The following is a 25773-nucleotide window of genomic DNA, read 5'->3' as shown; positions in this document are numbered from 1 at the left end:
GAACGCAGGATCAGCCTCTTATAGGAGCTTGTGCTTGAACCTCCCTAGCACAGGGATATGCAACCTCTTTTGTCTTTGTACCACTTGTACTCCATCCAATATGAAGTGGGAAATAAATTCTGGAGTTACTGTGCACATTCACATAAGAAGTAAAATAATGAGACTGTTTTTCATATGGCCAAGTGCCCCCCATCTCTTCCAAGCTTTGTCCTATCCCTAAGGGTTCCCAATGCCTGCATTAGAAAATAATCACGCTGGAAAGGACGTTACAATTCATTGAGCTCAAATCCCTCTTTTGACAGATGAGAAACCTGACGTTCTGAGAGGGCTCCTAGGATTTCAAGCTCTAAGTGACTGAAGACATCTGCGAATCCCATCTCCTCCTTTGACACTTAAGGAAAGTGAGGCCTAAAGGGGGACCATAGCATTTAGAGGTAGAAGGGGTCTTGAAGATATCTTTGGTCTTCCAAAGCCCAGAGAGGGGAAGGGATATGAGTAGTAACCTAATCATGTTCATTAGTCAGGTCACTGGTAAATAGGCCTCAAATCCAGGTCTGACTGTGCCCTGATCTTCTCAGGCTCATTTCATCATACCATGCTTCTCACTAACCTTACACAGTAGCCAACAAACTTGACCCCAGTTTAGAATACCAAGGAGAGAAGAATCCTGTTTGACATTTAAAGTCCTTCACAACCTGGCCCCCCTTCCTCTCATTGCAGACTTCTTAGACCTGACTTTCTTTCCCATACCCTAGGATCCAAACCAATGGCCCCCTGGCCTTTTTGCTGTTCCCCCACATGGAACACCTCTGAATGCCTTTGCACTGGCCCTCCTGAGTGCCTGAAATGCTCTCCCGATTGTCCTGTTTTCTCCAAGGTCTCAGCTTAAATCCCACCTTCTGCATTGGCTATTTCTCAGTTCCCCAAACTGCTAATGCCTTTACCTTTGACGTTCCCTCCCATGGACTTTGTATAGAACATGTTAGGTATGTAATTATTTCCTAGCTTTTCCCTCAATAGAAAGTATGCTCCCTGGAGGTGGGCACTGCTTTTGTCTTTCTCATCGTCTTCCCAGCTGCTTATTATTAGTACAGTGCCCAGCACTCTTAATAAATGCTTGTTGACTTACTGATTGGGGGGCTGATGAGGGAGGAGATGACTGCCTCTGAAGTCCTTTTCAGCTCTAGATACATTAGCTTATATTTCGCCTCCCCAAATGTCAGCGAATTTCAGATCAAGGAAGAGAGTTCATTCTAAATGTAATGAATGTAATAAACTCCAAAGAGTTGAAAGCCAAGGGCTTTTTGTGAGCTGTGCTTTCCTCTGTAGAACCTTTGGAAAGTGGCAGAACCCTGTGGTCCTCGGTCCCAAAAGGCTTTTGGACTACTGTTCAAATGAGGAGGACAAACAAACCCAGAGGCATCAGAGAAGGGTCCCCCCAAACTTCCGTGTACCCCCCATTCAGTGGACAACTGAGTTGGTATGATCCACTCTCTGGACTGAGATCCTACCAGGTCTGTCCAAAACATGACCTGAAAGGGGATGGCTGTAGGTGAATCATGCCTTTGCACAGTGTACCAGACTATGAAAGTTCTGCATGGCCAGAGATGTCTCATAGCTGGAGTGTGACTGACCTGCTCAGGTGTCTGTCTGTATTGATAGAAAGCTGGATTTCCCTTTCTTCACTAGGTGCATAGGATTATAGAATTTTGGGCTCAAAAGGATCATAGAGCTTATCTATTTTTCCTTCCCCCACCTTTATTTTTTCAAGGAAATGAGGATGCCCAGTGAGTTTAAGCAAGTAGTTTAAGGCCCCCAAATATTCCATATCAGGGCCTGGGTTCCAACCCAGGTCCTCTTTCCCCCAATCTGGTATTCTTCCCACAGTTCCTTTCTGCTTCTCTCTGGCTGTCATAAACAGGCAGGCCATTTGGGCCATTTCAAGATGCCGGGGAGCTGACACACAGCCAAGATGGAACATGTGGGCTGACTTAATTGTCCCGCTCTTTGAGGATAAATTACACAGGGCAGTAGCTTATTTTCTCGATAATGTACTAGCTGGCAGGTGCGGACCATGTCTTGGGCACTGTGTGAATAATGACCAGATGTGACATCTTTGGGAAGATTATTCATGAAAAAAAGCTGGAGGATCTTGGGACTTCTGCTTCTTGGCATTCCACAGTCTGATTTCAGAACTTACTCCTTACTCTTAGTGCTCAAGGCAACTCTCTAAGAAAATATGTTATGGAGGAGGGAAGGTTGTTTAGTATCCTCTATTCCTTTCTACTCATATGGCTCCTACCCCACTTTATACCTGATCACCTCTCACCCAGACTATTGCAATAGACTTTTCATTTGTCTCCCTTTCTCTCCTCTTTTCAGTCCATCCTCCACATAACTGCCAAAATGATATTGTTAAAGTAAAGATTTGACCATTCTCCAGAAGCCTCTGTGGCTCCCTATTGCCTCAAGAATAAAATAGAAATGCCTCAACTGGTATCTAGTGCCTTTTACAATCTAATTTGTCTTTCCAAGATGTTCACACTGTATTCCCATTCATATCGTTGGTCCTTCAATTAAACCAGCCTATTTACTGTTTCCTGTATACAATATTCCATCTGCCACCTCCTTGCTTTTGCACAAGCTGTTCCCTATGTCTGGAATACTTTGCATTTTCATCTCCAAGTCATAGAATCCCTAGTCCTCTTCAGTGTTCAACACAAGTGCCTCCTAAGAGCCTTCTTTTGATGCTTACTCTCTCCTTCCCCCAGGTGTTCTTTTGCTCTCTTGAAATACCTTATTTACTTTATATATACATTGTTTTGCTTTCCCCCAGTAGAATTTAAACTCCCTGAGGACCAAGAATTTTTATTTGTTGTTTTGTATCTAGCTGAGTGTTTGGCACAAAATACCAGCTTAAAATGCTAATTGAACTGAATTGACTGCTGAGATTACCTGCTCTCTGAGTCACAGACCTGAGTTCATGTCCCAGTCTCTGCTGTTCTCTGTCAGAATGATCTTAGAAGAGTGCTTTCCTGGGGCGGCTAGGTGGCGCAGTGAGTAAAGCGCTGGCCCTGGAGTCGGGAGGACTCGAGTTCAGTTCCCAGCCTGAGACACTTAACACCCACACAAAAATACTAGCCGTGTAACCTTGGGCAAGTTACTTAACCCCAATTGCCCTCCAAAAGGCAAAAAAAAAAGAGTGCTTTCCCTAATTTGGACCTTGGTTTCTCCTTGTAAAACGGGAGAATTAGATTACATGAGCTCAGTGCTCCTTTTTCATATATACATGGATATTATACATTAATAACCATATATGAATAATCACAGCCATCATTTCTATAGTTGGGATGGTTTCCAGGGCTGAGGATCCTGTAACCTTGAGGCCACATGTGGCCCTCTAGATCCTCAAGTGTGACCTATTGACTGAATCCAGACTTCACAGAAGGAATCCCCTTAAAAGGATTGGTTCTGTAAAACTTGGACTCATTCAAAAGGCTGCGCCTAGAAGGCCACACTTGGCCTGGAGGCTGCAGATTTCCTACCCCTGGAACTTTAGTCACCACCAGACTAAGCGGAATCAATGAAGCAGCAAGACCTGTGGAGTCTTCTGTTGCCAGTCAGTTCTCTTTCACCTCAGCAAAAATCCAGATGTGCTAGAAATTAGCCTTTGACTGGTAACTCAGTTTGGTTTTCTAAAACCTCTGTTGTGTGGAGGAGAATCTAAGAGTCAGGAATTTGCCTGTCTCCAAGGCATCTCCTTTGGACTGAGCCTTTCAAAAAAGGAACCATACTTTATCCCATATTACCTGTCTGATCTTAGTCAAGCTCTTTAACCTCTCTAGGCCTTAGTTTCCTCTTCTGACAAAAGAGAGAGTTGAACTATGACTTTTGAGGTTCCTTCGTGCCTTAGATCTTGGGTCCTTCGAACCTATGGATGCCTTGAGCAAGTCACTTATACTCAGTGATGAGGCTGGGCTAGGTTACTACTAAGGTCCCTTCCAACTCTGGATCTCTGAGCCCATGATCCTAAGTGTGATGTTGGATAAGTGTCATCTAGTCTCTGTGCCTCAGTTTCATCATCTGTAAAATCAGGGGGTAAGACTAGATGACCACAGAGGTCCCTTCCAGCTCACTCTATACGAGTCTGATTCCATGTATGATTTGGGTCAATTCCCTTGTCCTCACTGAAACTCAATTTCCTCGTCTGTAAAATGAGGGAATTGGGCTAATGGCCTCTGAGGTCTCTTCCAACCCTAGATCTAGGATTCTGTGTGGGACCTTGGACAAGTCACTTCACCTTCTGGGCCTCAGTTTCCTCCTCTGTAAAATGAGGGGGCTGGATTAGATGAACTGTGAGGTTGCCTTCCAGCTCTGTATATATGAGTCTCTTATCCTATGTGTGACCTTGGGCAAGTCACTTCACTTCCTGAGCCCCAGTTTTCTCCTCTGTAAAATGAGGGGTTTGGTCTAGATGGACTGTGAGGTCGCCTTCCAGCTCTACATCGACGCTCCTGGGATCCACCTACAGGGTGCCCCAAAAGTCTTTGTGTAGTTTTAAGCTATTAAAGCTTAAACTGTACTAAGACTTTTGGGACACACTGTACTCATACTTCAATGATTGTATGAACTCATCAGTATGGGCGGTCATTCCCCCAGTGGGAATTCCAAGCTCTTCGTGCCGTGCCCTCTCGTCCTGGCTGAATCCTGTAAGATTCGTGTCCATGTCACAGCTTAACCGGCGCCTTTTCCTCAAAGTTATTTCTGTGACACTAAAAAGTTTTGGAAAGCAACTGAGCTATGATTTCTTTCCTTTCTTTTACCTTTTTCAATGTTTTCTTTTTTGAGGTGAGACTATCATTGGGAAAGAATTCACCAGCTCTGGTGGAATGCCCCAGAAAACTGCACAAGCTCTTTTAGGGAGTCTTGGGCTGGGAGTATTTTCATTATTTCTGTGGCAAAGCATTTGACTCTCTTTCCCTCCCCTCCTTACCCCACCCACCTCTTTGTCCCACCCCCCCTTACCACACCCCTCCTTTAATGCTTATTTCTAAAGAGTAAATTTTTAATCCCCTTGAATATAACACTGACAAAAAATAAGGAACAGAGAAGAGTAGCTAAGCTCAAATTTTCCATCACCTTGTTTCCCATACCACGAGTTGGATATTTCCATTATTGAAATTCATATTTTCGTTGATCACCGGGGAAGGGGCTAACTCTGGAATTCTCATTTAGAGGGTTTTTTTGTGCCAGTTCTTCTGTAAGTGGGAAAACCACCTTGTACTTGTTTTGGATGCTTATCATATTTAAATTTGTAAATGATATACTTATCATTCCATTGGTCTATACATGTATAGGGACCTTGTCTTATGTACCTTTATTTCTTCCAGTTAGCTCAGGATCTTATGTGATATAAGAACAATAAAGCCTTGAGAGACATAATATTGTACCCCAAAACTCTCATTAATCACTAAAATGACAATCTTTTGAATGGTGAGAGATGTAGCTGTAGTTTAGTGGGAAGTACTGGACTTCAAATCAGTATGCAAATTCAAGTCCCAGAACCATTTACTATTTAGCCTTGGCCAAGACCCTTGATCTCTCTGAGCCTCAGTTGTCCTCATCTGTAAAATGGGGATGATAATATTTTCCCTACCTACTTTCACTGGGTTTTGAAGGATACAGCAACAAAAAGGAAAGCACTTTGTAAATTGTAAATGACTATGGAAATGGTCAACATAATTTTTACCTATGGTTGAGAGGCAGGCAGCCTGGTATAATGGAAGGCATTCTGGATTTATAATCAGAGAACATGAGTTCAAATCCTGACTTTGCCACTTCAAACCAGTCCTGTGGTCACATAGCTTCTGGAGAAAGGAGGAAAAGTATGTCATCTGTATGGGGCATGGGTTATTGTCATCATTCACTTGAAGGGGAGGGGGGAATGGTGCCCACAAGAAGGGCATCATGGAAATTGCCTAGAACAATCCTTGTTTGTGGAACTTGTTTCCCCACCTAACAGATAGGAAACACTGATTCCAGACTACCCTGGCGCAGGAAGAGTGAGGATTAGAAAGAGGTGGTGTTGACCCAACCAACATCTTTTGCAATAGTACCAATACCATGAAATCATGAGCATTGTTTTTATTGCTTGGAATTTTAAAACTGCTGAATGTACTGCTGTGAATTCAGCTCAGAAGATTTGTACTGGGAATCATTTGAATTCAGTTTCTCATTTTTCATGAAAGCAATAAACATCTTTTTAAAAGATTTCTTTTTTCATTCTAAGTGGTTATAGGGAAGAATATAAGTATAAATCTTGTGAATTCCCTCTGAGTGGAAAATTTTTAAATCTAGTCCCAGTCTAAAATTGAGCAGGTATAGTATTGAAAAAAGGTGTTTGCTGGAAAGTCAATTTATGTTTTCCTTGACTTTATTAAATGAGGAGAGTTCTCAGAGTGTTCTAGAAGAGATCGACCTCACACTTTTGTTCTTTGATTGAAGAGATAAAACTTTTAAAAGATAAGACTTCTTGGGAGACATTTTGTACTGCTAGCTCCAGTCTCAATCTCTCTGTATTAGCAAAAGGCAAGGAGGAAGGGGAAGGTAGGAAATTGCATTGGATTTAGAATTGGGATGCCTGGGTTCAAGTTCCTTTGAGTTTGTGCATGTGTGTGTGTATGTGTGTGTGGTGTGTGTGTGTGTGTGTGTGTGTGTGTGTGTGTGTGAGAGAGAGAGAGAGAGAGAGAGAGAGAGAGAGAGAGAGAGAAAGAGAGAGACAGAGAGAGAGAGGGAGAGGGAGGGAGAGAGACAGAGAGACAGAAATTGTGAGAGAGAGAGAGACAGAGACAGAGAGAGAGAGGGAGAGGGAGGGATAGTGAGAGAGAGAGAGGGAGAGGGAGGGAGAGAGAGCAAGAGAGACAGAGATTGTGTGTGTGTGTGTGTGTGTGTGTGTGTGAGAGAGAGAGAGAGAGAGAGAGAGATGAGAAAATTTGGTGCAGCTTATATCTCTGATCCTTATTAGTGAAAACAAAAGACCAAAATTTGATTACCAACTCCACTAATTGCCTGTGAATCTATTGTAGTCTGATTATTGGGATGTATGTGAGTGCATGCACCCACTGCTCAGTCATGTGAATTTAGTGTTTTAGTCAACTTCTTATGTGAAAGACCTGACCACTCTTTGTAATTTATTGTCTCAAAGATGTACTTGGGATACTGAAAGCTTATAACTAGCCTGTGTTCTCCTAGTCTGTATATGTAAAAGGCAGGATTTTAACTTAGGTCTTCTGAATCTAAAGTCAGTCCCTTTATTTATTCTACCACATGGCTTATCATGCTTAATGCTTTTAGTATGAAATGTATTTCATGTCATGAAGAAGGCCCTAAGGTCTCCAGGGCTCCTGTAGTTAAATGGAAACTCTGCTAGGTCCTACCAAATCAGAAAGACTTCTAAGTTGATTGTAGTGGCCTGAGGACAGGAACAATTTTGACTTTTGTGTTTGTATCTCTAGTACTTAAGATTTTTCTTGGCAAATATATTAGGTGTTTAATAAAATGCTTTCTAAAGAATGTGGTACTACAAACTGATGCTGAGTGAGAAGAGTAGAACCAGGAGAAATTTTTACACAATTACAGACACAATGTATGTGTGATGACCAACTTTGATAGACTGGACTCTTCTCAGCAATGCAGTGATATAAGTCAATCCCAAAAGACTCATGATGGAGAGAAATATGTGCATCCAGAGAAAGAACTAGAAAGAACTAAGTTTATATCCAGGTAGAAGCAAAATACCTTATCTTTTTCCTTCTCTTATTTGGTTTTATGTCCTCTTTACCATTTTTCATTCCAGCTGATACAATCCGTCTTTATAACCTGACTAATGTATAGTGTGAAAGTATTTACAGATCCTATACTTGACTATAAGCCGCCATGGGGGGGGGAAGGAAGGGGGACAAAATGTGAAACTTGAGGAATTGTGGAATTGAACCCTGTAAACTAAAAGGAAACAAACAAATTTATTTAAAAAATTAAAAAATATAAAATAATGGAAAAAAGAATAATCAATAACTGACAAAGTATAAAAACCTATAGTTATTTAAGGAAGAAATACTAGCTCTTAATTAGCATATGAAAATATTCTATATTGCTAAAAAATAAAAAAAATAAAATTAAAGAATGTGGTACAATGGAAAGCATGCTGGATTTGGAATCTGTGGATATAGGTTCAAAACCCAGCTTCCCACCTGTGTCCTTGACCCATGTGATTTGTTCACCTTCCTTGGATTTATTTTGATCATGTGTAAAATGAGGGCCTTAGACCAAATGATCCCAGAATCCCTTGCATTTGTAGCTCTGTGATTTTATGTGGGCCATTGGGTGGGTGACTCCTTGGTTTCTATTTCCTCCTTTGAAAATGATGAAGTTGGACTAGATGACCTCTGTGGTCCCTCCCAATCCAGTGGATCATGTTGCTTAGTTAGAATGTAGTGAATGTGGTTTATAAGGCCAATGAATGGCATGACCCCCCTCCCACCGTATTATTCAATGCAGATATGCTACTTGGCTGGTTTTCCAATAGACAAGAGACACAGAGACAGTTGCTCGTGCTTAGCAAAGCTTTACTGACTGTATTTTTCAGGCAAGTAAAGCAAACCATCTCTCTTATGTTTCAGGTTTTATATTAATATGGGTTCAAACAAAGTAATATATTTCAGGTGCTTTGCAAACCTTCCAGAGATACAGGAAGAGTGACACTTTTTATTATCATTATTATGTGGAAATTAAGAAGGTTCTAAGGGCCTAGCTGGAGATCTAGAATTCTCAAGGCCATCCCCTTTGGGAACTTTGGTTTCTTTCTTTGTAAAATGAGAGGCTTGAACTGGCTGGCCTGTGGGTTCCCCACCTGCTCTAGGTCTCTGTTTCTGTCTCTGGGCCTCAGTTTCCTCTCCCAGAAGGAGAGAGCTGGACTCTACAATGCTGGGGTCCTACCAGAGGTAGGTTCGCATTACAAGACATGTATGTGGGGAAGGAGGGGCTAAGTGTGAACGAGGGGCAGGGCGGGTACCGACGGTACCTCGGCGGGAACCTCGGTCTGGAGACTGGAACAGCCTCTATGCGTAACAGCGTTGCCGGCTGGTATGAGAAAGGGCGTGTGACGTGGGTAAACAGAAGCCGGCATTGCTGAGCAGCTATGGCTGGAGGACACAGACGCATAAAAGGTCCGGAGGAGTCGCAGTCACCTATCCTTTATGCTACTCCAGACCAGGTGTTAGATGTCTACACTCGTGAGTACATCCCCACTCGAGACCCTCTGCGCCAGCGGCCTGCGTACATGAAAGTGGGCCAGCAGAGCCAGGCCACTGGCTCTGCTTACTTAGAGTCGGGGGACACCAAGGTTGTGGTGTCGGTGTTTGGCCCACGCCAAGCCGAGGGTAGGGAGCCGCCCATTGGGCTCGAAGGCCGGCTGGTATGCGACTTCCGCTGGGCACCTTTCTCGGCCCCAGGCCCTCGGAAATCTTCAGGCAGCAAGGAGGAGAAGGAGATGAGCCTGGCCCTTCAGGAGGCACTCTTGCCAGCCGTGCAGTTGCAGCACTACCCCAGAGCCCAGCTTGAGGTATCCGTTTTGATAATGCAGGATGGCGGCTCAGCTTTGTCTGCCGGTATCACAGCCGCTTCTTTAGCCTTGGCAGATGCCGGTGTACAGATGTTCGACCTGGTGGTGGGCTGTGGCCTGGCCCTGCGCTCAGGCCCAGATCCTGTCTGGCTCTTAGATCCGGTCTTATACGAGGAGAAACAGGCCGCGGTTGTCCTTACCGTGGCATTTATGCCCATGAGCAACCAGGTGTCCGGCCTTTTGGGCAGTGGAGAAGGCTGCGCTGCCGACCTTTGGGCGCAGGGCTTGCGACTAGGCGTGGAGGGCTGCCAGATCCTTTACCCTACAATGCGGAGTTGCCTAGTGAGAGCCACCAGGAAGAGAAGAGAAGCCCAAATCCAAGCCCAGGCCCAGAGAGTGGAAGAGAGGGATCCAACCTACCAAGCCCATGTCCGGAGAGTAATGGCGGGGAATCTAGGCCCGCTGATCGAGATCCAAACTCAAGCCCAGAGTGTGGTAGAGGGAGATGAAGACACCCAGAGCATGACAGAGGGGGATCAAGCCGCCCAGCAACTCCAGCCACCTCCACCACTTCCAGTTCAGCAGCCTCTCACTAAGCCCTACAAGTAATCAGCCAGTTCCGAGAACCCCACTACTCTCTGCAGCTAGGAACAGGACCCCCTTCTCACTCTGGCTGCCTTTGCAAATTTGACTCCCTGGAAGGGGAGTCAGATTTCTCCATTCCCACCTTCATTCACTTACCACTGTTTAATCCTTTTGAAAGCAGAATCAAGAGACTTCACCATCACCATCATTATTACCTTCAGAACTTTCTCACCTCCTGGAAATGGGAAACCAAATGTCTACACACCATCTACTCCTACCTCTCCCTTTGGAAAGCTGGGACACCTAAAAGCAATAACTACTATGCCACCTTAAGATCTTGAATTTTGAACTTTGTTCTCTCTGAAGATCTAGAGGACTGAGCAAATGGGAAAGGACAGGGGACAGAGAAAGGACTGATTACCACATACATATGATGAGCGTCTCTCCACACTGCTACCCCCAGCCTCCGCATCCCACCCCACAAGAAATGGCAGATCCATAATTCACTGAGATGATACTCATTTTCAAGGTGTTTATTAAAAAGTTCTTTAAAAATTATGCTTTTTGTATGTTTTGTGTTGCTCCTTCAACTAATAGCCTAATTCATTCATTTTTAAGTTTCTTGAGCTGTCTGGAGCTGTACTTTTATCTTTTTTTCTCCCAGTGCTTAGCTTATTGGCTATTATTGTGGGTATACAAAAAGTCAGCATGTTATCAGGTATAGAGTGTTGGACTTGAGTCAGAAAGACCTGGGGGCTAACTAATCCTCACCTCTAATACTATGTGGCTATAAGAAAACCACTTAACTTTTGTTTCTTCATCTGTCCTATGGAGGTATCAATATCTATAGTACTGAGTGGGGAAAAGGGAAGGAGATGCTTTGTAAATGGCTACCTTTTATGATAAATGTACAGCCCCACAAGCAAAACTTAGGTGTCTGAAACTATATTTACTTAGATTTGACCCTTGGTTTAAAAAAGAAAAAAACACAGTTACTGATGGGCCATCAGAACCTAGTTGGGGGGGGGGGGGTGATGATCCCAGACTTGTAGTTGGGATTGAGGTCTGCTTCTGATGCTGGTGTAAATCCTAGCAGCAGGGACATAGGTAAGTTCACAAAATTTGTAGCAATATCTGGAGGTGTCTTTTTTTTTACACAGTTATAAAAGCAATAGTATGAATATAGCACTTTAAGGTTTACAAAGTTTACCTCATTTGTATTATGGTGTTCCTTTTTATTTTTTGCTTTTTGGAGGGCAATTGGGGTTAAGTGACTTGCCCAAGGTCACACAGCTGTTTTTTGTGTTAAGTGTCTGAGGCTGGATCCCAACCCAGGTCCTCTTGTCTCCAGGGCCGGTGCTCTATTTACTGTACCATCTAGCCACCCTGTTCCTATTTTTCTTAATCCCAAGACCTCTACCACATAATCATGAGGTCAGAGGTTAAATTTAGAAATCTTTGGCATAGATTTGTCAAAGGTCATTCCTATCCATTTGGTCCAAGTTAGATTAGGTAGGGGAGAAGACCTTCCTGTCTACTATGGTGGGGGTGGGGTAGGGAGTCCTTCATACACATACATAGAAGCAAAACCATATTGTAATATTTCATGTTATATTGTGTAATTTATATAACTATATTACATATAATATATTAACATAGACATAATATAATGTAATCTGTTATATAATATATTATAATTATGATATATTAATAGACACTATAACTATATAGTATCAAATAATATATTTAATTATATTGCATATAATATGTATTATATAATACTATAAAGACCATTATTATAATTATAAATTATAAGTTAGGAAAATGAAAGTATATACATATATACTTTACATATGTATATATCTGTATATATAGACAGAGCTAGCTAGCTAGCACATACCTGCCTTCCCACATTTTTGCTGTTGAAAGTGAAGACATCTGTCTGATAACTATCTCTGTAGATGAATATCTTGGCTATCTGAAAAGCTGTTGTCAGCTACCCCCTCATAGTGATTATTTCAAACAATTACAAAATTTGGAAGATAAAAAGAGAAAAAGCCAGAGAAATGACCTGCCTAAAAGGGAATCAGGTAGAAGAATTGCCCTACTTGTCTGGGACACATATGATAACCTAGCACAAGAAAAGCTTTTAGAATTCATGTACCCCAAACCAGTCATGGGTATGTTCCTTTCCTTAACCAGGGGTGAGGAAGCTGTGTCCTCAAGGGCACACATGGCCCTCTAGGTCCTCAAGTGCGGCCCTTTGACTGAATCCAAACTTCACAGAACAAATTCCCTTAATAAAAGGATTTTTTCTATAAAACCTGGACTCGGTCAAAAGGCTGCACCCAAGGACCTAGAAGACCATATGTGGCCTTGTGGCTGCAGGTTCCCCACTCCTGCCTAAAGCCTTTCTGGATCTCTTCTTGCTCATATTCTTTCTTTCCCTTGTCAGAGTGATATGTGTATACTTATCAGTGCTTGGGTTGGATTTCCCACTGCCCATTATAAGTTCTTCCAGAACAGGGACAGATTCATTTTTGTATGTATTCACAGCACCTAGCATAGTGAGTTACACACAGAAAGTGATTATTCAGTGCTCACTAGATTAATTTGCTGTGGCACCTGTGCATATTACTGTCCTGAGACTAAATAGTCACCCATGTTTTGAAAAGTTATATAGCGCCACTCCTACTTTAAAATCTTCATCGGAACATAAATACTTGAAGAGAGAAACACTTCTAAGAAAATATCAGTCCAGCCAACCTTCTAGTGACCTACATCATATGTTAACAAAATAGAGATTATTTCTTCCCTGTTGTGCAGAATAGAAGAGAAAGATAGACTTTTCTGTTATAGTAAATCTTTTAGAATGTGCTAGTCTCACTGGAAAGGATTAGCCAGGATTAGAACTTGGGTACAAAAGCCTGGACTCATATCTGTAGTTTATGGGGTCAGGAAGGAGAATGAGTGACTCTAGCCCTAAACAGAGGCTCGGGGGGCGGGGGGAAGAAAAGATGTTAGGCTGATATGATCACTCTTGTATCAAATACACAAGGGAATCGTAATTTTGTGTTAGAGAACATATAATCATAAGAATAAAGAGTTGGATGGTAAATGCAGCGGCCTTTTGGTCCAACCTGTCCTGGCTAAGAATTTGCTTGATATCATATCAAACAAACAGTCATCCAGCTTTTGCATCAGGATCTTCGATGAAGGGGAAGAAGGTTGATTCCTCTTGAGAAAGACTACCACATGTGTAGCGCTCCTATCATTACATTGTTTTTCCTCACATCAAGACAAAATTTGGCCCTTTGCGTCTGTCACTCCTTGTCCCTATTTTTGCCCTCTCAAGCTAAATAGAAGGCAGCTAGGTGATGCAGTGGATGGAGCCCCAGACCTGAAGTCAGGAAGACTTGTATTCTTGTGTTCAAATCTGGTCACACACACTTATTAGTTGTGTGACCCTGCGCAAGTCACTTCACCCTGTTTGCCTCAGTTTCCTCTTCTGTAAAATGAGCTGGAGAAGGAAATGGCAAACCCCTCCAGTATTTCTGCCAAGAAAACCTCAATGACTTTACAAAGAGTTGAATGCAGCTGAAATGGCTGAACAACAATAAAAAGGCTAAGGAGAAGAAGTGTAATTACTCTTCCATTTGACATCCCTTTAAATATTTGAAGACAGCTGTTGGTCCTCACTCTCACCCCTACTTCTACCTCCCACTCCCAACTTAAATCTTTTCTTTTCTAGGTTAAACAGCCTCAGTTTCTTCAGTCATTCCTTACAGGCATGATCTCCAGGGCCGGTGCTCTATTCACTGTGCCACCTAGCAGCCCCTACACATTTGTTTTTAAAACTTTGGGTTCCAGATTTTTCCCCTTCTTTCCTCCTCATCCACCCCCAACTAGGAAGATAAGCAATATTCAATATAGATTGTACGTGTGTAGTTACCCAATTCTATAGTAGGTATATTGTGAAAGACTAACTATATCTTGCTCCATCCTATTCCACCCCTTACTTATTCTATTTTCTCCTTTGACCCTGTCTCTTTTCAAAAGTGAGTGCTTCTAACTACCTTCTCCTCTAATTTGCCCTCCCTTCTATCATCCCCCCTCTTATCCCCTTCCCCCCTATTTCCCTATAGCGTTAGATAACCAATTGAGTATGTATGTTATTCCCTCTTTAAGCTAAATTCAATGAGAGTAAGGTTGTCCCATCCCTTTTACCTTCCTGCTCTTCCCCTCCATTGTAACACTTTTCTCTTGCCTCTTTTATATGAGATAATTTTACCCCTATTCTATCTCTCCATTTCTCCTTCTTCCAATATATTCCTCTTCACCTCTTAATTTTATTTTTTAGATATCAATCCTTCATATTCAACTCATCCTGTGCTCTGTCTGTGTATACATATATATACATATGTCCACACTCATATATATATATATGTATATATATATCTATATATACCTACGCCTTCCTATACATACATATATATTCCTTTCAACTGTCCTCATACTGAGAAAAGTCTTATGAGTTACAATGAGCATTTTTCCATGTGGGAATGTAAATAGTTCAATTTTAATAAGTTCCTTATGATTTCTTTTCCCTATTTACCTTCTTATGTTTCTCTTGCTTCTTGTATTTGAAAGTCAGATTTTCTATTCAGCTCTGGTTTTTTCATCAAGAATGCTTGAAAGTCGTCTATTTCATTGAATGACCATATTTTCCCCTGAAGCATTATCCTCAGTTTTTCCAGGTAAGTGATTCTTGGTTTTAATCCTAACTCCTTTGACCTCCAGAATATCATATTCCAAGCCCTTCGATCCCTAAATGTAGAAGCTGCTAGGTGTTGTGTTATCCTGATTGTGTTTCCACAATACTCAAATCGTTTCTTCCTGACTGCTCCAATATCCTTTTTTCACAATTAATATCATGTTGCCTTTCAACATGCAGATGGGGGAAGATGGTGCCCTTTCTGCATTCTGCGATTCCATTTGAAGAGCTGGTTGATATTGTTTGGTGCTATGTATGCCAGCACTGTTGGATTGTTAAGTACCCTGGTCAGCTTCATTTTCCAAAGCCTGATCCATTTTTTGCCGAGAGAGAGCACGGCTATTCTTTCTGGCCAGGAAAGGGGCCTGCTTGGCATCATCCATGAGCGTTGTCTCTGGCTCTCCATACTTTGTGCTCTGAATATGAGGAAGCAGGCCTCTGACTGAACAATCCTTTTGGCCCAAGTCAGGTTAGAAGGGAAGTCTGTGGACTTTTTTAATAGCAGATCTCTTTGAGGGTTAAGTGGAATAAGTAAAGGTATAATTGAGCCTCAGTGAAAATGCTGGCACTGAAGAGTTTCAGAACAGAACCACATTTTGCATGATGCTGGTTAATTTGCCCAGACAGTTGTTAATCTGAATTGACAAATACGAAGTAATTATACTGCTGTGCATTACCTACATATTAACATCTATTTATGTTGAAGCACTAGGTTTTAATGATAAGAGTACAGCTAATGATTCGGTTTGGTTACTTAAATTCAGATTTTAATATATATATTTTTTAAAAAGACAGATGATGTTGCATAATTTATCCAATTTTCCCTGATACTCATCTCAACTGAATTATGTGCAATTTTGTGGATATGGCCCCTTTAAATATTTTATGAGCTGCTACAGTGGGAGACATATTACTTTATGTCATTGTGAAACATTACTACCTCATGTTAAGATATTTCACAGACTTGGGCTTTTGATTGTCTCATGGGTAATGGTTAGAATATTATTATTTAAAAGTATCTGCTTACTAAGACTATGTATATTTTTATATGTGTATACATAGACATATACATCATCTATGTATATACACCTCTACATATATGGATATATACATACACAAACATACATGCACACACATGTGTACATATGTATGTATATAATGTTTCTGCTGCCATAGGTACCTGAATTGTAGGCAGAAATGGTTGCTTAGGTAACAAAATCCTGAAGTTAATAGATAATAGGGAGTCATTTGGAAATCCCAGCAAGGGAATGACCTAATAGGCATGTCTTAGGAGATGAGGTCTTGTAGTGGTGTATAGGGTGGAAGAGAGATAGGAAGACAGGCAAACATCTAGGGCAGCTGTTGAAATAATCTCTTCATTAGATGGTGAGGATTTCAACTGGGGTCAAAGCTTGTAGGAATGACAAAAAAGTGGTGCAAATAACCCAGACTGTGAAACTAAGACATTTTATGACTAGTTGACTGAGTACAAACTAAGGGTATCAGAGTGAAAGTGAATGGAGACAGTGGGATGTGATATTTCTATGGGAGTATACAATGGACTTCTGGCCAGAAGGAGGAGATGGATGATGCTCTCCTGCTGTAAATCACAAAGTGATGAGATCCTTCAGTGATAGGATCTTTAACTATCCATACATCTGCTACAAGTGTAATTCTTCTAGGAGTCCATGATGAATTTTCCTCTTGTCTTACTAATAGTTTTATCACTCAGAAAGTAGAGGTAGCAATGAAAGTAATTGTTATTCTGGGCTTAAATCTGTGCTTCCTCCAAGATTTTATCTCTTGATGTAAATTTATACTTGAATTCAGGGCATAATCACTATCTTTGGTCTGTAGTTTGCTGTAAGGGACACTCAAGAGGGGAACGTGGTTGACTATTAGGACATATGGCTGTAGTTCAGCAGCTGTTTCCCTCTGTTGGGATCTGGCTGCATGTACATAGTGTAGGAATCTTATTGCTTTTTGAACACAGCTGATCATTGATCATTCATCTTGAAGTTTGCTGATGTCCACCATAGGTCTCCCCATTGTCCTCTGGGTGACATACCGATTTGATTTTTCAGAGATTATAGTATTTAGTAATTTATAGTCATACAACATCATTACAAGAATACTGGTGTCACTAGTGTGGAATTTAGCTTCTAAAGGAAAAGCTGCAGGTCCTTAAATACTGTTCTGTTTTCCAAAGACAATATACCGTGTTTCCCCAATAATAAGACACTGTCTTATTAATTTTTTGGACAGAAAAAAACCCCAGAGGGCTTATTTTCAGGGGAGGGCTTATTTTAAGGAACATCGACAGCAATTTTAATAAACAGGTAAATGTGAACAAAAAAATGTACCTTTATTCAATAAGCAAATCACTGGGGGAGAACAGGATGATGCGCTCACTGCTGCAGCTCTGATTGGATGCAGCTCGGAGCGTGGCGTGCGTTTCACGGGGGGGAGGGAGGATGGTGCATACAGAGGGTACTGTAATGTAGCGTGTAGCACAGGGGATCACCTTCACTATAGTAGCAATCTCAATAGGGCTTATTTTCGGGGGAGGGCTTATTTTAGAGGAATCTTACACAGTAAGGGGAGGGCTTATTTTCGGGATGGGTCTTATTATCAGGGAAACACGATAGTGTTTGAGGTATTGCTCACATGTATGTTTTATAATTTTATGTCTATATCTTTGATTCAGTGTCGTCTTCATAATATTGTAAAATCATCTCATGCAGATTTTCCTCATATATCCTTAGGTGTCACAGTGAACCTGGAATAATCTGGGATTGAATCCTGCCTCTGACACTAACAGCTATCATATAAAGTAATATCACCTCACCATAGGGGTCCAGAAAAGGAAGGAAATGTTACCTTCAGCTGAATCCAACAGTTTAAGGTTCAGAACGTTCAGTGTCACTGAATGTTCACCCATTAGCTTCAAGGTGTCAAGCCCAGAAACCAAGCCAAGAATGGTCCCTTTAGTGTTTCCTCATCGCTAAAACAGGGATAATAATATCTGTAGTTGCTTACCTCGTGGAGTCTTGGGACGGTCAAATAATCATAACATTCATGAGGAAATTTGTAGGGCTTGAAGCCCTGGCCCTCTTCACTATACCATCTCACTAGATGAGAGACTGGGGGTGGGGAGATGGGAAGTTGAACGATAGTAATAGTTCACTACAACTCTTGAAAGATAAGAAGCAAAGTACTTCACACAATAGATTGTCATGATCTCCCGGGGGAGTTGCTTTATTTCTCAGATACCCAAATTGCTCCTATTTCCTAGCACGGTTTTAATTTTCTCCCCCCTAAGATGGTCTAGAGTGTTTCAGTCAAATTTCAGTTCGGATCCTGTCATCTTTCTATAGATCTCCTTTATGTCGTTGCAGGCACTCTCAAAGTGAACGTGGCATCGTAACTAGTTGTTATGAAAATCTGACTTTTGGTCCCCAAGTCATTAGGCATGTAGAGGTCACTTGTGAAAAAGAATTTTTGCTCATTGGGCTCCAGGAGCTCCAGAGCCAACTGGATTTCTTTTTCTGGGTCTTTACTCTCCACAGCTGTGCTCACTATGGTAATGTATTTGCCCTGTGCGGCCACACAGTGTACGTAAGAAGTGAGGAAGATATCTATATCTGCGGTTTGTCTGGGAGGAAGGGATAATAATGAGTCCCGAGCTGGCCCCATTGGTGTTTCTAATGGGGTGCCCAAGAATGCAGATGGCCCTGATGACCTGGCCAACCTTGCGCACACGGTCCGGTGCATAGCTGGGATCGCAAATGAGTTGTTTGCATCTTGAAATCCGACCCTCTAACCTGATGCCCACCACTTGGCCATCCCTGACGAGTATCTCGTCTACTGGTTTGTTCATTAAGAAAACTCCCCCTCGGCTGGAGGTCAGCCGGCCAAAGGCCTGCGCCAGCTCTCCGATTCCAAAACGTGGGTAGAGGTAAGGGCTCTTTCCATTTTTGGCCAGCGATGATGTGTAGAGTTGGATTTTCTCCAATGTCTCAAAGCAAGGGTGGTCCAGATAGCTGTTGGTATGACTTAGGGCCAGGGCATGTCCGGCAAAGTCAGTCACATCTTGGCCTAAACCAAATCTCTGGAATAGATTTTTAACGGTCATCTTCCGGTATGTGCCGGGGTCCTGTTCGTCAAATTTAAGGGCGTAAATGAAAAACTTGCTTCTCAAAGAGTCCCATCAACCCAGAGGCCAGGGCCTCAGTCTCATTCGAGGGCACTTTGTAAATCCGGTTTCTCTTGTACAGGAAGCCGCTGGCGTCCACCACGTGGAAGTCCAGGAAGGGCAGCGCATCCAAGTGGGTCAGGATTTTCATCAGCTGTCCGCTGGCCATGAGGAACTTAGGTAGCAGGTCCACCTTCCAGGTGTGTCCTTGGCCCATGGTGGCAGGGGGCGAACCACGCACGTTGAAGTGGCGGTAGGCACGTTCAGTGGACTCAGCGAGGCGCTGTGCCCACCGTGCTGGGGCTGCGGTCCACGTGAAGCACCTTCTTTCTGAGTGAGGCCAGGAGGCTTCCGAGGGCACACTCTTTAAGCCCGGTGCCAAGGATGATGACATCATAGTCTTTATTCATGGCAGAGCAGAGGTGGGGCTGGGGAATTAGAAGACCACTAGGTGCAGCAAGAACCGGACAATGCTAAGGAGCAATCGAATGTAGGGGAGGAAGAAGAGGAAGAGAAGGAAGAGAAGAAAGAGGAGGAAGAGAAGGATGGCCAGGATTGTGTGGGAGATGATAAGGAAGACGAGGAGGACGAGCACTACAATGAATCCGAGGAATTCTAGGAAGGTACGGAGAGGAGACATTGTGGAGGGATGATGAAGAGGAGGAGGAGGAGGAGGAGGAGGACGATGACGACGATGAGGTGGTGGCGATGCAAGTGGTGCCCAGGAGGGAAGAACAGCTGGGGTTGGCAGGCAGGGAGAGGAGCGGCTGGCAGAGGAGCAGCAGGACCAGGCAGATTAACAGGGCTAGGAGAAGGGAGGAAAGCAGTGAGGGGACAAAGAAGGCTAAGATTTAGATGAACACTAGGGCGGAGATGGAGGCAAAGGCTGAAGAGAAAATGGAGGAAGAGATGATGAAGATGGAGGCGGAGGTGGAAGAGAAGCTGATGGCGCCAGAGCCGGAAGTGGAAGCGAAGCTTACGGAGCCGAAGTCCGAGGTGGAAATGCAGAGTTTGGAGCCGATGGCAACAGAAGGGCAGGCGAAGGCTGAAGCCGCTAGAGGAGTGAAGCCGAAGGCTGAAGCCGTGTGGAGGAGTGAAGCTTCGCTGCAGCGATCTCAGAGCCGGCTACTGAGAGAGAGCGAGCTGGCATAGGGCGTACTCACGCCAGGAGGAGAAACCCAATGGAGAGAGAGGGCCCCTGAGGCAGCCTATAAAGCGCCCGTTGCCAAGGACACGCCCAGTTGCTAGGCCCGTCACAAGGCCCAGAATTATGCTGCGCTCCTGCAAGGTCCAATGGGGAAGAGGCTGCCTGTTGCCAAGGGGCGCTGAGCAGTTGCTATGGGCTGTAACCACTGGGGAAGTGCACAGGGGGAAGCTGAATAAAAGTTTCTAACTGATTATTGGAAACAATGTCCTCCCTGCGGCAGCTGCCCTCCTCAGCTGGATGGCAGCGTCCATCCCTCCTCAGTTTTCTGCGTCCTTTCTGAGTCTTAGCGCTGCGGAGACGGCTTCAGCTTACCGTGTTTCCCCGATAATAAGACACTGTCTTATTATTTTTTTGGACAGAAAAACACCAGAGGGCTTATTTTCAGGGGGGGGGCTTATTTTAATGAACATTGACAGCAATTTTAATAAACAGGTAAATGTGAACAAAAAAATGTACCTTTATTCAATAATGAATTCAATAAAGAACAGGATGACGCGCTCACTGCTGCAGCTCTGATTGGATGCAGCTCGCAGCGTGTGTTTCACGGGCGGGGGGGGAGGGACGGTGTAGCGCAGGGGATCACCTTCACTACAGTAGCAATCTCAATAGGGCTTATTTTCAGGGGAGGGCTTATTTTAGAGGAATCTTACACAGTAAGGGGATAGGTCTTATTATCGGGGAAACACGGTAGTCCACCCTTTTCCTTCTCTTCAATCCTGAGTATAGCTGTCTGTTCATTTGACACATCTGTGTAAGATGTGCTCATGAATCACCTTTATGTACATTCTATCCAACCACATGTCATAGACTAAGCAATAAGCATTTTTCATCTATTCAGTTTTTATCCATTTGCATAGGTAGGTAAAACTTTTTGGAGTGATAGTGGATCTCATTCAGAAGCTCTGCAGTGTTGTGGGGTTTGATGCACTCAGCACAATGCCATTTATAAACTGGACAGTCTGGAGGGTCTTTTTTATAGGAAGTCCCTCTCCTATTTGGACTCAACACTGGCATTTATCCATGAGATCTTCCCATGGTGGAATGGAATACAAGTTCTCCTAGTTTGCAAAAAACCCACAGTTGTCATAAACCCTGTAGGCTTATGACAACCCAGCCTCCCCACACATGAATAGCTTTGCAGATCAGCTGAATGTTATGAATATTAATATCAAAATATGATGTGACTATATAATCATTTGACTTAAAATGTTTTGTTAAAAGGGAAACTCTCATCACCTCCTGAGACTTAAACAGAGCTGAGAGGGCATAGTATTTCTTCTGGATTGGTAAAGGTCAGAAATCAATAGACTTCTCAAAGACTCCCTTAGTCCCTAGGTTGTGTGATTTTATCCCATAGATCATTGGCAGCTTTCTCAGTTATCCTCAAGTATTTGCATGAGGAAAATCTGACTTTCAAAGTTTACTTACTACTCCCTTGGCAAAGTATGGACTTTTCATACATCAAAACACTGAAATATGCCATTTGGGATTGTTTCCCTTTCAGTTACTATTGAGAGATACATTGGAGCTTCGGAGGGCTGCTCCTTAAAGCAAAGGAAAGATAAAGTGAAGAGATCTGCAGAGAACGACCCTAGGTAGAGGAGATACTAGCTGCTAGCAAATGGGAAAGGGAGATTGGGCCTGAATGGGCCACCTGAAGATTTAAGTGCAGGCTTTAACTATCCACCTTCTATGTGCTAGGCACTGTGCTAGGTGGGGGGGGGTGGAGAGAGAGAGAGAGAAAGAGGAGAGAGATAGAGAGGGGAGAGAGAGGAGAAAGAGATGGAGAGGGGAAGAGAGAAAGGAGAAAGAGAGAGAGAGAGACAGAGAGAGAGAGACAGAGACAGAGACAGAGAGACAGAGAGAGAGAGAGAGAGAGAGAGAGAGAGAGAGAGAGAGAGAGAGAGAGAGAGAGAGAGAGAGAGAGAGAGAGAGAAAACAGGCCCTGCTCTCAACAAATTCTACAGGACAACCTGGAGACTGTTACTCATGCTAATTACTCTTTATTGCTATGAATCGTAATTTGATCTTGAGAAAGTTTATGAACTATCCTGTCTTTTGTTCCCATCCCTGTTTTGGAAAGGTTTAATTGACATGATGGAATAGAAGGCATAGTGGATTTGTCTGTAGAGGGCTATGGTTCTAATTCTGGCTCTGCTTTTTACTAGGTATGTGACTGTAGCAAGTTTCTGCCTTCTCTTAACCTTATTTTCTTTTATAAAATGATAGAGTTGGACTGAATGGTTTCTAAGCTCCTTTCTGTCCCTGACATTCCTATGATGAGGCATTTACTGAGTACCTCTGTGAATCCCTTTTTGCAAGGGGCCCAACTTACACCTAAAAAAGAAATGATAAATAATCCAAGAAAATGTGGTCCCTTCCAAATGAAGAGAGTAGTAAATGTGATAGAGGATTGGTATTTTAGGAAATGTATTGGCTTAGATGTCTTCTGAGGTCCCTTCCAATTTAGAGAGTCTCTGGTGTCCAAAGTGGTTATTATTGAAAGCAGAACAGTAAAAACACAGTTCTTTATGGGAGGGGGAAAGCAACAGGAACATCACCAAGTAATGCAGGTGTTAGAGCTCGTAATATCTGTTCTCTGCCACTGATTTTCTATTCAGCTATAATGTTACAGATAATAATAAGACATGTAGTGACATAGAGATATCAGCTCATCCTCAGCTCATTTTCACTTTTTTCTCACACTTGCTCCGTTGCAAAAAGGTCATTTCAGTAGCTAGTGTGGTTTCATGAGTAATTACTTTCTTTAACAACACCAGTCATTGCAGGCCCATGTGGGAGTCATAGCCCTTTGGACTAGGCTTGGAGGCCCCTGATGGTAATGGGCAGGGCTTGAAGCCCAGGGATGTCAGACAATATCATGATTATCAACATGGAGACTTAATCACATAATTCTAGAGTTGTAAGGGAGTTATCTTGTCTGGAATTATCTTCTCCACATCGAACCTTATACAGATAAGGACTCTCAGACTCAGGGAGGTTCTTAGCTCTCCATATTCTTTATACATAGAGCTTTGTCTATCTATTTCTATCTATCAATCGATATAATAATATAATAAAATATTACTTTAACACTTGAGAGTTCAAGGAATATGTACATATTATTGATAGACTTTTTAAAACTCCTGTGAATTCCCCTCTATATACTTCCTGCTCCTCCCTTCCAAAGAGCTATCCCACATTCTTCTATGTTCTGATTTCACCTTCACTTTTGATTCTTTTCATTTCAATCAGCATTTATGAAACACCTACTATGTGCCAGTCACTGTGCAAGGTAGTGGGGAAACAGAAACAAGAATGAAAATTTTCCTGCTTTCTGAAGAGCTTGCTTTCTACTGGGAGAAAACAGCATGTACACAAATAAGTCACTATAAAATACATCTAGAAGAAACCCCAATTTAACTTAGCTGGTGAGGGAGTGCCACCAATTGGGCGATCCAGAAAGGCCTCCTGTGGTGTATCACCATTGAGGTGAACTTTCAATGGAGTGAGAGATTCTAAGGCTCAAATGTCAGCAAAGACACAGAGGTGGGAGATACGGTATTGTATATGGGGGAGAGGCAAGCTGGACACTTTGGTTGGAATACAGAGTGAATGAAGCGGGGTAATGTGGAAATAGTCAGGAGAGAGCAATTGGAGCCCTGTTGTGAAGGGCTTTCAGACCCTAAAAGAGACTTTGTATTTTACCCTAGAGGTACTAGAAGGCTGCTGAAGCATCTTCAGTGGGATGAAGGCAAGGCAGTGAGACCTGCTTTAGGTTTGCGGATTTAGCAGATGTGTTTAGGATGGGCCACATCGTGGAGATATCGGAGACTGGAAGTACAATAGGTCTATTGCAGTAGCTCAGGCAAGAGGTGTTGAGGGCCTGAACCATGATAATTACCATGTGAGTGCAGAGAAGTGGACATAGGAGAAATGTATAGAATTCAAATCAGCCAGACTTTTTAGCCTCAATTCATGTTACTTTCTTCTGTACAATCTCTTCCCCTTTAAGTGCCCTGACTTTGTGGAAGGCCATTTCTCTTATTATTGTCATCACATTTTCCTGGAGGAGCTGGAAAATGAGGATGTTATATTTATTCTTTTTATTCTGTTTAACTTCAATATCAGCTGAGAGTTTGAGGGAAAGAAAGCCCCTCACCTCCTGAATCTCTCAAAAGTGCACTGAGTGTCTACTACTTTCTTGAGAATGTAGTGATAAAGTGGGAAGAAAACCAGCTTCTTTTTAATTATTGTCCAAGTTTAGACTTTGGTCAAATTAACAATATTATCTTTGATTATGTGGGCTCAGACACTTACTAGCTGTGTGACCTTGGGTACATCACTTAACCCTGCTTGCCTCAATTTCCTCATCTGTAACATGAGCTAGAGAAGTAATGGAAATCCACTCTAGTATCTTTGCCAAGAAAACACCAAACACTAAGAGTTGGACACAACTGAACACAATGATAATCTTTGGCTACACTGAAAGAGGCCTAGCTTCTTGGGAATAAGAAGGTGATTCCCGCTGCACACTGCCCTCATCAGACCTCTTTGGGGGTGCTGTAGACGGTTTAAGGAAGACATTAATAAGCTGGATAATATCTAGAGGATGGCAGCCAGGATGGTGAAAGGCCTTGGGTTCATGTCATATGAGGATCATAATACAGACCTAGGAATTCTACTTCTGGATAAGAAAAGGCATGAAGGAAGGGACTTGATAGATGTCATCAAGTATTCCCATTCATTGGAGGTCTCCATGACTGCTTATGTTTGGGGATCTTATAGAGGATGTTCCTTTTGGGAACAGGTTGGACTGGAAGACTGCTGAGGGGTCCCTCCAGCTCTTGAGTTCTGGGATTCTATGATTATGTGATCTCTGGGACCCTTTCCACCATTCTCTATTTGAATTCTGGTATTCCAGTGATCCAACTGTATAACAGAAGGGCATATGGGACACTGAGCTGAGAAAGAAAATGTGTAATGTGGTACCTCAACATATTCCATTGAATTCAAAGGAGATGAGAAACTTCTCTGAAGCCGTTCTTGGTTCCTTTGAAATGCTGAAATCTTCCTCCTGAGAGCTGAAATATATTAACTTGAAGCATTAACTTCATTAGAGAGAGGAACAAAGAAAAATGGATCACTCCGAGATATCCCAGTTTAGTGATCTGCTCTGTTGGGGATTGGAACCAGAACAGAGGACTGTAGTTTTCTAAATGGAACACCCTTATTGCTCATTGTGAAATCTCAACTCCTCATTCTGGCAGATTGTGAATCCACAATGGCTCCCCAGTTCCTGGCCTCTGTCTCATCGTTTGAGACTCCCCTTAGAGGCAGATTTATTCTTGTTCTCCCCACTCTCTTCATTTTCCACATCAGAAATCTGTGAC

At 42.7% G+C, this 25773-nt stretch overlaps 2 protein-coding genes and 1 pseudogene across 4 annotated transcripts in view; 2 read left to right on the top strand and 1 right to left on the bottom strand.

Moving 5' to 3' along the window:
• The window catches only part of FGF13 (fibroblast growth factor 13), a 520706-nt gene that overhangs the window by 136281 nt on the left and 358652 nt on the right, over positions 1 to 25773 (top strand). The window lies entirely within an intron of this gene.
• LOC138150556 (exosome complex component MTR3-like) lies at positions 9113 to 10228 on the top strand. Its single transcript, XM_069073988.1, has one exon. It carries the CDS (start codon positions 9197 to 9199, stop codon positions 10226 to 10228), a length of 1032 nt encoding a protein of 343 aa, XP_068930089.1. The 5' UTR covers positions 9113 to 9196.
• Positions 18316 to 19583, bottom strand: LOC138150615 (rab GDP dissociation inhibitor beta pseudogene; annotated as a pseudogene).

This window comes from Petaurus breviceps, unplaced genomic scaffold (assembly GCF_028583685.1).
Source record: "Petaurus breviceps papuanus isolate PSGF00001 unplaced genomic scaffold, PetGlider_PUasm1.0 90881, whole genome shotgun sequence".
Taxonomy (NCBI): Eukaryota; Metazoa; Chordata; class Mammalia; order Diprotodontia; family Petauridae; genus Petaurus; species Petaurus breviceps.
The sequence above is the reverse complement of the archived record's forward strand: the minus strand, read 5'-3'. Positions and strand labels throughout refer to the sequence as shown.